The following is a 13,225-nucleotide window of genomic DNA, read 5'->3' as shown; positions in this document are numbered from 1 at the left end:
CTTGACCCACCTGCTCCCAGTGCCACCCACACTTGTTTGAATGTAACTTAGATATTGGGTTTCACTCTGTAAAGCGCTTTGAGTCACTAGAGAAAAAGTGCTATATAAATATAATTCACTTCACTTCACTAGTGTTGCCAATCAAACTATCCCCAGGTACATGTCTTTGGAAGTGGGAGGAAGCCGGAGTACCCGGAGGGAACCCACGCATTCACGCATTTACGAGGAGAACATGCAAACTCCACACAGAAAGATCCCGAGCCTGGATTTGAACCCAGGACTGCAGAAACTTCGTTTTGTGAGGCACTAACCCCTCTGCCACCGTGAAGCCCGTGAAGTAATGAAGCCTTTTATAACTATTCAAACTACATAATAAAATGTATGATGACTACTCTAGTATTCTCTCGTAGAAAATTGAAATTTTCCTGAAGGAACTAACCTGAAGGAATCAATAAAGTACTATCTATCTATCTATGCATCCATCCATCTACTCAAGGAAGTGAAAAAGAAACCCCCCTACTCATTATGTTCACGTTACCAGAATCATTGAATGTAAATTCAAAGGTTTGACCTCAATTGCTCTTTCCATTATTTCTTACGGTAGAAACCGTTCGAGCGGCATCCTGGAATGGATTATTATTTTTACTGTATTTAGCTCTAAAGTCTGTCTAATCTTATGTAGCAGCCATACAATGACTTCCTCTCTCTTCTACTTTGTAGCATCACATGTTTTTTTTCCCCCCCTTCCAAACAGCTAGCCTGAGAACAAAGTTAATCCTCCTAGTGTATGTGAAGCGGAGGCCAGACGTACAATGCGGGTCTGTGCGCTCTCGCCGGCGGGGACCTCCTCCCGGGGGCGGCGCCGTTGTCTGTGGGTGGTCCTCCTCCCGGGTTCTGTGAGAGCGCTCCCAGCCGGCCCGGGGCGAGGCTCTCCCGCCGCTCCTTGCAGAAGGAGAAAGGAGAGACTACGTCAACGTTTTACCCAGGTGACCTCGGCGTCCTGCAGGAATGTACGGTGCGGTAAAGGCCGAGCAGATGTGCTGAGTCAGCCAAAATAAACACTGATGAGCGCGCGGATATAAGAGCGATACATATTGTTACCTTGATCTGGGCGTTGCAGGCGTCCTGGGCGGAGGGATGAAGATCACCGAGTGCATTCAAGGTCGGAGAGTCCAGTTCAGGTGGAGTTACGTTTGGACCTTGGAACTCCTGCGGATAACACACACAATATTCCTCGATATAGGGGAGGGACATTATTTACCCATGGTGTTTATTTTACCGTACCCAGTGACTGAGGGCCAGGATGGATCATTCCAAGATATAAGAGCAGAAAGCACCTAAATCAAGGGTGTCCACACTTTTTCACTGGGTTTGAAAACATTTGTCTGGGGGCCAAAAGCCAACTGCATGCAAAGTAATATATATATATATATATATATATATATATATTATTATAATATAATGGATATATAATTAATAATTATTATAATTGCTTTGAGGAGGGTGGCGTGGCCTGCAAGGACCAGCCTCAAAGACAGTGACAGGTGAGTAAATGGCCCAGGCGGGCCTTGTTATCTAATCACCTGTCGCCTTTATTAGCAGCAGCCTCGAAGACAGTGACAGGTGAGTAGATGGCCCAGGTGGGCCTTGTTATCTAATCACCTGTCGCCTTTATTAGCAGCAGCCTCGAAGACAGTGACAGGTGAGTGGATGGCCCAGGTGGGCCTTGTTATCTAATCACCTGTCGCCTTTATTAGCAGCAGCCTCGAAGACAGTGACAGGTGAGTAAATGGCCCAGGCGGGCCTTGTTATCTAATCACCTGTCGCCTTTATTAGCAGCAGCCTCGAAGACAGTGACAGGTGAGTAAATGGCCCAGGCGGGCCTTGTTATCTAATCACCTGTCGCCTTTATTAGCAGCAGCAGGTTTGAGACGGGGGAGTTTGGAGTTGGCGCCAGGGACTGAAACAAAATCATATATTTCTGGAAATCAATGGCTGCGTGTGTGCATGCAAATAAAATACTGTATTCAGACTATCTACCAGGCTCCTGAAGATCTGTCAGCCAGGAGAACCCACCCAGGAGGAAAACCTTCACATGGTTATTCCGAGTATGTATGAAAATTCGACCCCCACCTTGTTTACTTCCGTGACGATCTCCTTAAGGTTTTTTAATCAACCAGCAATATCATGCAGCTAAAATGCGCCAAACATGGATAAGCGCGGAGAGCGTGTTTAGCATATTTTCCCATCATCCCTTGGAATGGATTTAAATGGGTGTAGTTTTTATTTGTTTTGCACTGATTTAAGTTTTTTTTTTTTAAATATCCATCCATTTTCTACCGCTTGTCCCTTTTGGGGTCGCGGGGGGTGCTGGAGCCTATCTCAGCTGCATTCGGGCGGAAGGTGGTGTACACCCTGGACAAGTCGCCGCCTCATCACAGGGCCAACACAGATAGACAACATTAGCACACTAGGGCCAATTTAGTGTCGCCAAGCAACCTATCCCCAGGTGCATGTCTTTGGAGGTGGGAGGGGCCTATCCCCAGGTGCATGTCTTTGGAGGTGGGCGGGGCCTATCCCCAGGTGCATGTCTTTGGAGGTGAGAGGAAGCCGGAATACACAAAGGGAACCCACGCAGTCACGGGGAGAACATGCAAACGCCACACAGAAAGATCCCAAGCCCGGGTTTGAACCCAGGACTACTCAGGACCTTTGTATTGTGAGGCACATGCACTAACCCCTGTCCCACCGTGCTGCTCTAAGTTTTTTTTTACTAAGATCCACAAAGTTTAATGAATGAGTAGGTTCTGTTATGCGTTGCAATATTTGTTGAATTTTTGTGCTGTTTGAAATTTTTCCTGCACCATGACTCGGGAAGGTTTTTCGGGATTTAGTCTTACAAGTAAATGCTGTGCATGTTTTTATGTTGATGTGCAATTAATGGCAAATGACTTGACTTACTTTTGTTAGGTAAAATGGCAGCTATCAGACCTCTGCCTATTTATAATTGCTTTTTGGATTCAAACTTGGCGGGCATTGAAGACGTCCGTGAGTTGTAGTTTAAATCTATCAGAATTGGGTGTAACCGCCTGTTGCTCTCCATGTGAACCCGCAGTGTCTTGACTTTATGTGCCTCGCCTTAAGGGCCTTCAGGACTTTGACAGGGAGTTGAGGAGGATTCCGATTAAACTGCTAATGAATAAGTTGCAATAAAAAAAGGACATTTACCATTCTGACGCTGGGGAAGTATCTGCACAATCTAATACCGTGTTTCCCAAACTTTAATAAGCGGGGACTCATATTTCACATGAGGACAAACCTTGCCGCACACAACAAAAATGTCAGAAATGCAGTAGTATATACACAATACATTCGTCTCTGGGCACATTGCGCCTCGAATTTCTACATATTCTCTATATTTTGGGCTTAAATCAAGCACTTTCAAGCATAACATTACTAAATTAACTACATATATACTGTAAATACTACATAGGGTTGGGTAACTTTCACATTTGAACCGATAGTGTACCAATTCCTGGTACCTGGATATCAATACTAGTATCTACATGCCCCTAAAGCTGACCAACACGCCGGACTGTAGTCAGTTGGAAGCGTGTCTTAATGAAATTAAACAATGGATGTCCGTTAATTTTTTGCAACTTAACGCCAAAAAAACGGAAATGCTGATTATCGGTCCTGCTAGACACAGACACCTATTTAATAATACAACTTTAACATTTGACAACCAAATAATAAAACAAGGTGACTCGGTAAAAAATCTGTGTATTATCTTCGACCCAACTCTCTCCTTTGAGTCACACATTAAAAGCGTTACTAAAACGGCCTTTTTTCATCTCCGTAATATCGCTAAAATTCGCTCCATTTTGTCCACTGAAGACGCCGAGATCATTATCCATGCGTTTGTTACGTCTCGCCTCGATTACTGTAACGTATTATTTTCGGGTCTCCCCATGTCTAGCATTAAAAGATTACAGTTGGTACAAAATGCGGCTGCTAGACTTTTGACAAGAACAAGAAAGTTTGATCACATTACGCCTGTACTGTATATACCTTTATATACATATATACATACATATATACCTGTACTGGCTCACCTGCACTGGCTTCCTGTGCACTTAAGATGTGACTTTAAGGTTTTACTACTTACGTATAAAATACTACACGGTCTAGCGCCATCCTATCTTGCCCATTGTATTGTACCATATGTCCCGGCAAGAAATCTGCCTTCAAAAGACTCCGGCTTATTAGTGATTCCTAGAGCCCAAAAAAAGTCTGCGGGCTATAGAGCGTTTTCCGTTCGGGCTCCAGTACTCTGGAATGCCCTCCCGGTAACAGTTCGAGATGCTACCTCAGTAGAAGCATTTAAGTCTCACCTTAAAACTCATCTGTATACTCTGGCCTTTAAATAGACCTCCTTTTTAGATCAGTTGATCTGCCGCTTCTTTTCTTTTTTCTCCTATGTCCCCCCCTCCCTTGTGGAGGGGGTCCGGTCCGATGACCCTGGATGAAGTACTGGCTGTACAGAGTCGAGACCCAGGATGGACCGCTCGTCGGGACCCAGGATGGACCGCTCGCCTGTATCGGTTGGGGACATCTCTACGCTGCTGATCCGCCTCCGCTTGGGATGGTTTCCTGTGGACGGGACTCTCGCTGCTGTCTTGGATCTGCTTTGAACTGAACTCTCACGGCTGTGTTGGAGCCACTATGGATTGAACTTTCACAGTATCATGTTAGACCCGCTCGACATCCATTGCTTTCGGTCCCCTAGAGGGGTGGGGGGGTTGCCCACATCTGAGGTCCTCTCCAAGGTTTCTCATAGTCACTGGCGTCCCACTGGATGTGAATTCTCCCTGCCCACTGGGTGTGAGTTTTCCTTGCCCTTTTGTGGGTTCTTCCGAGGATGTTGTAGTCGTAATGATTTGTGCAGTCCTTTGAGACATTTGTGATTTGGGGCTTGATTGATTGATTGATATTCAACCGTGGGGTATTTTTCAGACTATAAGGCGCGCTTAAAAAGATCCTCCAAAAAAAAAAAAAATTCTGGGTTCTGGTTGCGCTTACAGACCTCGAAGCAATTTTATTTGGTACATGGTGTGATAAGTGTGACCAGTGGATGTCAGTCACATATAAGAGATACGTGCGGACTGCAAGTTGACGCCCGTTGAATAAATGGCACCAGCAAGGGCCCGTAAGCAAGCAACACCGCAACGTTGATGTTTCATTGAGAATATGGAACATTACACGCGGCACTCGACAATCCGTCAAAACGTTTTAGTACGATTTTGGCAAGATACGAAGCCGCACCGCTTGATGCAGCGGGAAAATGCACAATGTTGACCACCGTTACATGTTATGTAGACCACAAGAAAGTGTTTTGAATGTAGAAAAAAAATTCATAACATTATTTAATGTGTCTTATAATCCTGTGAGCCTTTTGTAAGAAAATAGACCCGAATAGACCTGCTCATCGGCCGTGTGCCTTATAATCCGCTGCACTCTATGGTCCAAAAAAATACGCTTTTGTGTGTGTTGATAAATGTCAATTGTTTTTAAAAAAAATCACTTTTTTTTTATTTTTTACATTTAACGAGGTCATATTATGATTTTTTTTTTTTACTACATTTTATTCCTTGTGTTTGTTGGTCAAAATGTTGCATAGATTATGTTTTACGGAGCATTTTCAAGTGGCTTTCTGACCGTCTCTTCATGGTGCGCCGTTTTGAGGGCAGTCGTGTTTACATGCCTCCACTTCGACAGCATCTTCTCCCCGACATCTTTGTTGTAGTTTTTAGTAGAGATGTCCGATTAATACCGGACTGCTGATATTATCGGCCGATAAATGTTTTAAATTGTAATATAGGAAATTATCGGTATCGGTTTCAAGATTATCGGAATCGGTTTCAAAAAGTAAAATGTATGACTTAGGGAGAAGTACAGAGCGCCAATAAACCTTTGCATGCCGGCCCAATCACATAATATGTACGGCTTGTACAAACACACAAGTGAATGCAATGCATACTTGGTCAACAGCCATACAGATCACACTGAGGGTGGCCGTATAAACAACTTTGACACTGTTACAAATATGCGCCACACAGTGAACCCACACCAAACAAGAATGACTAACACATTTCGGGAGAACATCCGCACCGTAACAAAACATGAATTACCATAAATTGATTAAACGAGTTGAAAATCTTATTCGGGTGTTACCATTTAATGGTCAATTGTACGGAATATGTACTGTACTGTGCAATCTACTAATAAAAGTTTCAATCAAAAATTCAATAAATCCAAACATAAACACAACAGAACAAATACCCAGATCCCCTTGCAGCACTAACTCTTCCGGGATACTACAATATACACCCCCCGCTGCCCTCCCTCCCACCTCAACCCCGCCTACCTCAAACTCCTCATGCTCTCTCAGGGAGAGCATGTCCCAAATTCCAAGCTGCCGTTTTGAGGCATGTTCAACAAAAATAATGCACTTTGTGACTTCAATAATAAATATGGCAGTGCCATGTTGGCATTTTTTTTGCCATAACTTGAGTTGATTTATTTTAGAAAACCTTGTTACATTGTTTAATCCAGGGTTGTCACACTCAAATACAGAGTGGGCCAAAATTTAAAACCGAACAAAGCAGCGGGCCGAGGTTGAACAAATTAATCTTTTAATAGGGACCCAAACAAGTTTTGCATTGAATCTTGAACAAGCAGGGCTTACAGTGTATACATTTATAGTGACATGCAAAATCGAGTTTCAAATAATAAAAATAATTAAAAAATATCAATGGCATAACAAATAAAATTTAAATAAAAATGCGGTGGACGGGGTTTGGTGAAAGTGGGGGGTGTATACTGTCCCGTCCCGGAAGAGTTAGTGCTGCAAGGGGTTGTTCTGTTGTGTTTATGCTGTGTTACAGTGCGGGTGTTCTCCCAAAATGTGTGATTCTGTGTTTTTTATACACTTTGATTTCTATTTTACTGTTTTGATTGATTTTTCCCTTTAAAATAGTTTTAATCATATTTGTTTTTATATTGTTTTTATTGGTTTTGTATTTATTTATTTTTTGTTTTTATTCAGTCATTGGTGGAGCATAATATATATATATATATATACTTTTTTTATTTTTATTTATTTTATTTTATTTTATTTTTTTTACAATTGTTTTTAACATGGCTGTGCAGCACTTTGGAAACGTTATTGTTGTTTAAATGTGGTATATAAATAAAGTGGATTGGATTGGATTGGTGTGGGTTCACAGTGTGGCGCATATTTGTAACAGTGTTCAAGTTGTTTATACGGCCACCCTCAGTTTGACCTGTATGGCTGTTGACCAAGTATGCCTTGCATTCACTTGTTTGTGTGTATAAGCCGCATATATTATGTGACTGGGCCGGCACGCTGTTTGTATGGAAGAAAAGCGGACGTGGCGACAGGTTGTAGAGAACGCCAAAGGCAGTGCCTTTAAGGCCCACCCCCAATATTGTTGGGGAGGGACACTGAACTTCGGGAGTCTCCTGGGATATTCGGGAGGGTTGGCAAGTAAGAGTATTAGCGGTGAATGCGGTGTTACAGCAGCGGGCCAGCTCTAATGTTAATTTGATATTGCATCAAGGGCCAGAGTTTGACACCCATGGTTTAATCCATCCAGTGGGGCATCACAACAAAATTAGGCATAATAATGTGTTCATTCCACAACTATATATATATACATATCGGTATCGTTTGATATCGGTATCGGTAATTAAGAGTTGGACAATATCGGAATATCGGCAAAAAAGCCATTATCGGACATCTCTAGTTTTTAGTGCTTTAGCGGGTCTACTAAAAAATATAAGTTCAAACTAAACACTATTTTATATGAAAAATGGCAACAGTGGAGGATGCATGCGCATGTACGAGCCAGCCAGCCTCACGACAAGAGAATAGAGGAATAGGAGGAGCTTATTGATTATAGCGTGGACTCGCGCAAAGCACTGTGGGTAAATTTCTACCACGTATATGTCACAATTGGGAAGGAAGGCAAGATTGTTTTATAAATGCTTTGATTTCACATTGTAGTATCCCGGAAGAGTTAGTGCTGCAAGGGGTTCTGGGTATTTGTTCTGTTGTGTTTATGTTTTTTATTAGTGATTCCCAAAGCCCCAAAAAAGTCTGCGGGCTATAGAGCGTTTTCCGTTCGGGCTCCAGTACTCTGGAATGCCCTCCCGGTAACAGTTCGAGATGCCACCTCAGTAGAAGCATTTAAGTCTCACCTTAAAACTCATTTGTATACTCTAGCATTTAAATAGACTCCCTTTTTAGACCAGTTGATCTGCCGTTTCTTTTCTTTCTCTTCTATGTCCCACTCTCCCTTGTGGAGGGGGTCCGGTCCGATCCGGTGGCCATGTACTGCTCGCCTGTGTATCGGCTGGGGACATCTCTGCGCTGCTGATCCGCCTCCGCTTGGGATGGTTTCCTGCTGGCTCCGCTCTGAACGGGACTCTCGCTGCTGTGTTGGATCCGCTTTGGACTGGACTCTCGCGACTGTGTTGGATCCATTATGGATTGAACTTTCACAGTATCATGTTGAACTTTCACAGTATCATGTTAGACCCGCTCGACATCCATTGCTTTCCTCCTCTCCAAGGTTCTCATAGTCATCATTGTCACCGACGTCCCACTGGGTGTGAGTTTTCCTTGCCCTTATGTGGGCCTACCGAGGATGTCGTAGTGGTTTGTGCAGCCCTTTGAGACACTAGTGATTTAGGGCTATATAAGTAAACATTGATTGATTGATTGATTCATGTTTTGATTGATTGAATTTTTTGATTGAAACTTGTATTAGTAGATTGCACAGTACAGTACATATTCCGTACAATTGACCATTAAATGGTAACACCCGAATAAGTTTTTCAACTCATTTAAGTCGGGGTCCACGTTAATCAATTCATGGTAATTCATGTTTTGTTACGGTGCGGATGTTCTCCTGAAATGTGTTTGTCATTCTTGTTTGGTGTGGGTTCACAGTGTGGCGCATATTTGTAACAGATCCCAAATACACAAAAATGGGTACCAATAGCTACAAAAAGCTGGTTTTGCCTAATAGGTCCTCTTTAAAATAATAGTTGTAAACCAAGAGTGGGTTGCTACGACCTCTACCTTCAAGTCCAGGATGTGTTTGACTTTTAGGCGGAAGAACTCCTGCTCCTTCAGCTGGATAAAATCTTGACAGTTGGCAAAGCTCTCGGCCGTCTTTAGTGAGGATCCCCAAGAACACGTTGAGGAAAAACAGAAGAAAGTAAACGATAAGCAGTGTGTAAACCGCCAGAGTTTTATCTGGTTCCTGTCAGAAATACAGATAAAGTCTATTTGAACTAATTTTAGGCTGGCAAATTAAAAGCAGAGTGAATGAACGAGGTGCACCTTGTGAAGGATGGCCTCCAGCTCGCCGATCCTCTCCCTTAAATGTTTGTCTTTGGAGCAGACGGCGTCCAGTTGGTGAGCAAGTTGCCTCTTCTCCTGCTCGACAAAGGCCAGCTGGCGGACCTGACGCCGGTTCTCCACGTCTTGGTAGAACCTCTCCTGAGAAGAGAGCCAGCGAAAAAAAGCATACGTGTTACTGCGGGACTCAAAATGGAGAATTAGTAGCTTTCCCGAGGACGAAAGGTGTTGGTTGCATTGGCGTTTGATGGTTAGGAGGATCATACAGCTGATTTATATTTGTGGAGGGCAAGGAACAATTTTGAATGTGGAAAACATGGAAATATTTTGGGGGGTTTTTTTCCCACTTTTTGGGGTTACAGTCCTCTCACATTGGGTCCAGGTGGTGCAGTGACCAACTACATCCAGCAGACTTTACTAAAAAAAAAAGATGCTTCTTAATCAGCCCCCCAATGGCTGTAAATAGCATAGAGATGATCATTTAGCACACAGGTGTCAAACTCAAGGCCCGGGGAGCCAAATGTGGCCCGCCACATCATTTTATTTGGCCCTCAAAAGCCTAGAAATATTGGCTTCACGGTGGCAGAGGGGTTAGTGCGTCTGCCTCACAACACGAAGGTCCTGAATAGCTCGGGATCTTTCTGTGTGGAGTTTGCATGTACTCCATCTTCCTCCCACTTCCAAAGACATGCACCTGGGGATAGGTTGATTGGCAACACTAAATTGGCCCTAGTGTGTGAATGTGAGTGTGAATGTTGTCTGTCTATCTGTGTTGGCCCTGCGATGAGGTGGCGACTTGTCCAGGGTGTACCCCGCCTTCCGCCCGATTGCAGCTGAGATAGGCACCCGCGACCCCAAAGGGAATAAGCGGCAAATAATGGATGGATGGATGGATGGAAGCCTGGAAATAATATGTATCAATAAAGTACTGTAACTTTTCCTCACAAAATGTATTCTTTCTTTCTATTTTGGGAGAAAAAACATCTATCTACTCCATGTAATCACAAACAATCTTAACATAAATATTGTCTATGCAAAAATGTCATTATCAAACATTTGGACCATTTTTTAATAGAAATAAATACTACTAATAATAATTTTAAAGCAAGTTTTTTCACTTTTTGGGGTTACGGTCCACCCTGCAATGAGGTGGCGACTTGTCCAGGGTGTACCCCACCTTCCGCCCGATTGTAGCTGAGATAGGCGCCAGCGCCCCCCGTGACCCCAAAGAGAATAAGCGGCAGAAAATGGATGGATGGATGGAAGCCTGGAAATAATATGTATCAATAAAGTACTGTAACTTTTCCTCACAAAATGTATTCTTTCTTTCTATTTTGGGAGAAAAAACATCTATCTACACCATGTAATCACAAACAATCTTAACTTAAATATTGTCTAATTATGCAAAAATGTCATTATCAAACATTTTGACCATTTTTTAATAGAAATAAATACTACTAATAATAATTTTAAAGCAAGTTTTTTCACTTTTTGGGGTTACGGTCCACCCTGCAATGAGGTTGCGACTTGTCCAGGGTGTACCACGCCTTCCGCCCGGTTGTAGCTGAGATAGACACCAGCGCCCCCCGCGACCCCAAAGGGAATAAGCGGCAGAAAATGGATGGATGGATGGAAGCCTGGAAATAATATGTATCAATAAAGTACTGTAACTTTTCCTCACTAAATGTATTCTTTCTTTCTATTTTGGGAGAAAAAACATCTATCTACTCCATGTAATCACAAAAAATCTTAACATAAATATTGTCTAATTATGCAAAAATGTCATTATCAAACATTTTGACCATTTTTTAATAGAAATAAATACTACTAATAATAATTTTAAAGCAAGTTTTTTCACTTTTTGGGGTTATGGTCCACCCTGCAATGAGGTTGCGACTTGTCCAGGGTGTACGCGCCTTCCGCCCGATTATAGCTGAGATGGGCACCAGCGTCCCCCTGCGACCCCAAAGGGAATAAGCGGCAGGAAATGGATGGATGGATGGAAGCTTGGAAAAAAATGTATCAATAAAGTACTGTAACTTTTCCTTACTAAATGTATTCTTTCTTTCTATTTTGGGAGAAAAAACATCTTTCTACTCCATGTAATCGCAAACAATCTTAACATAAATATTGTCTAATTATGCAAAAATGTCATTATCAAACATCCCGACCATTTTTTAATAGAAATAAATACTACTACTAATAATTTTAAAGCAAGTTGTTTCACTTTTTGGGGTTACAGTCCAGCCTGCAATGAGGTAGCGACTTGTCCAGGGTGTACACGCCTTCCGCCCGATTGTAGCTGAGATAGGCACCAGTGCCCCCCGCGACCCCAAAGGGAATAAGCGGCAGAAAATGGATGGATGGATGGATGGAAGCCTGGAAATAATATGTATCAATAAAGTACTGTAACTTTTCCTTACTAAATGTATTCTTTCTTTCTATTTTGGGAGAAAAAACATCAATCTACTCCATGTAATCACAAACAATCTTAACATAAATATTGTCTAATTATGCAAAAATTTCATTATCAAACATTTTGACCCTTTTTTAATAGAAATAAATACTACTACTAATAATTTTAAAGCAAGTTTTTTCACTTTTTGGGGTTAAGGTCTGCCCTGCAATGAGGTGGCGACTTGTCCAGGGTGTACCACGCCTTCCGCCCGATTGTAGCTGAGATAGGCACCAGCGCCCCCCGTGACCCCAAAGGGAATAAGCGGCAGAAATGGATGGATGGATGGAAGCCTGGAAATAATATGTATCAATAAAGTACTGTAACTTTTCCTTACTAAATGTATTCTTTCTTTCTATTTTGGGAGAAAAAACATCTATCAACTCCATGTAATCACAAACAATCTTAACATAAATATTGTCTAATTATGCAAAAATGTCATTATCAAACATTTTGACCATTTTTTAATAGAAATAAATACTACTAATAATAATTTTAAAGCAAGTTTTTTCACTTTTTGGGGTTACGGTCCACCCTGCAATGACTTGTCCAGGGTGTACCCCGCCTTCCGCCCGAATGCAGCTGAGATAGGCACCAGCGACCCCAAAGGGAATAAGCGGCAGAAAATGGATGGATGGATGGAAGCCTGGAAATAATATGTATCAATAAAGTACTGTAACTTTTCCTTACTAAATGTATTCTTTCTTTCTATTTTGGGAGAAAAAACATCTATCAACTCCATGTAATCACAAACAATCTTAACATAAATATTGTCTAATTATGCAAAAATGTCATTATCAAACATTTTGACCATTTTTTAATAGAAATAAATACTACTAATAATAATTTTAAAGCAAGTTTTTTCACTTTTTGGGGTTACGGTCCACCCTGCAATGACTTGTCCAGGGTGTACCCCGCCTTCCGCCCGAATGCAGCTGAGATAGGCCCCAGCACCCCCTGCGGCCGCAAAAACACACGCCGAGGCAACCATTTCCAGATCAACACCGTATGAAAAAAAAAGTAAACAACAGAAGGAGATAACGTCCGCAGGAACCTACCACATAGAGAAGGACATACACCAGTGGATGTCCTATTATGTAGCTCATTTTTATTTGACAGTTATTGAAATATCTTCCGTGACATCATGCACAAAAGTGCACTTTATTTGTTTTAAACTATTGCAGTGGCGTTCTGTACAAAAAGTGCACTTGAGTGTTGTTTTGATATGTCATCTTAGTGACATCATGCACAAAAGTGCACTAATAGCTTGTTTTAAAATGCCTGACAATCTTGCACTTTCTGTTTGGAAATGACATGAA

The 13,225-nt window shown here is 42.1% G+C and overlaps 1 protein-coding gene across 11 annotated transcripts in view; it reads right to left on the bottom strand.

Moving 5' to 3' along the window:
* LOC133549733 (coiled-coil domain-containing protein 158-like) overlaps positions 1–13,225 on the bottom strand; it is a 100,301-nt gene that overhangs the window by 44,707 nt on the left and 42,369 nt on the right. For all 11 annotated transcript variants that reach the window (XR_009806169.1, XR_009806173.1, XR_009806172.1 and 8 more), the window contains 4 exons: positions 9,434–9,592; positions 9,170–9,262; positions 1,102–1,209; positions 812–942 (listed from right to left, as the gene is read on the bottom strand). Coding sequence is in view for 1 of the 11 variants with exons in the window: in XM_061895477.1 (XP_061751461.1) it covers positions 812–942; positions 1,102–1,209; positions 9,170–9,262; positions 9,434–9,592 (491 nt within the window). In the remaining 10 variants the exon portion in view is untranslated. The remainder of the gene's footprint in view (positions 1–811; positions 943–1,101; positions 1,210–9,169; positions 9,263–9,433; positions 9,593–13,225) is intronic.

Source organism: Nerophis ophidion, linkage group LG01 (genome assembly GCF_033978795.1).
Source record: "Nerophis ophidion isolate RoL-2023_Sa linkage group LG01, RoL_Noph_v1.0, whole genome shotgun sequence".
NCBI classification, from domain to species: Eukaryota; Metazoa; Chordata; class Actinopteri; order Syngnathiformes; family Syngnathidae; genus Nerophis; species Nerophis ophidion.
This window is presented reverse-complemented; position numbering and strand designations above follow the sequence as displayed.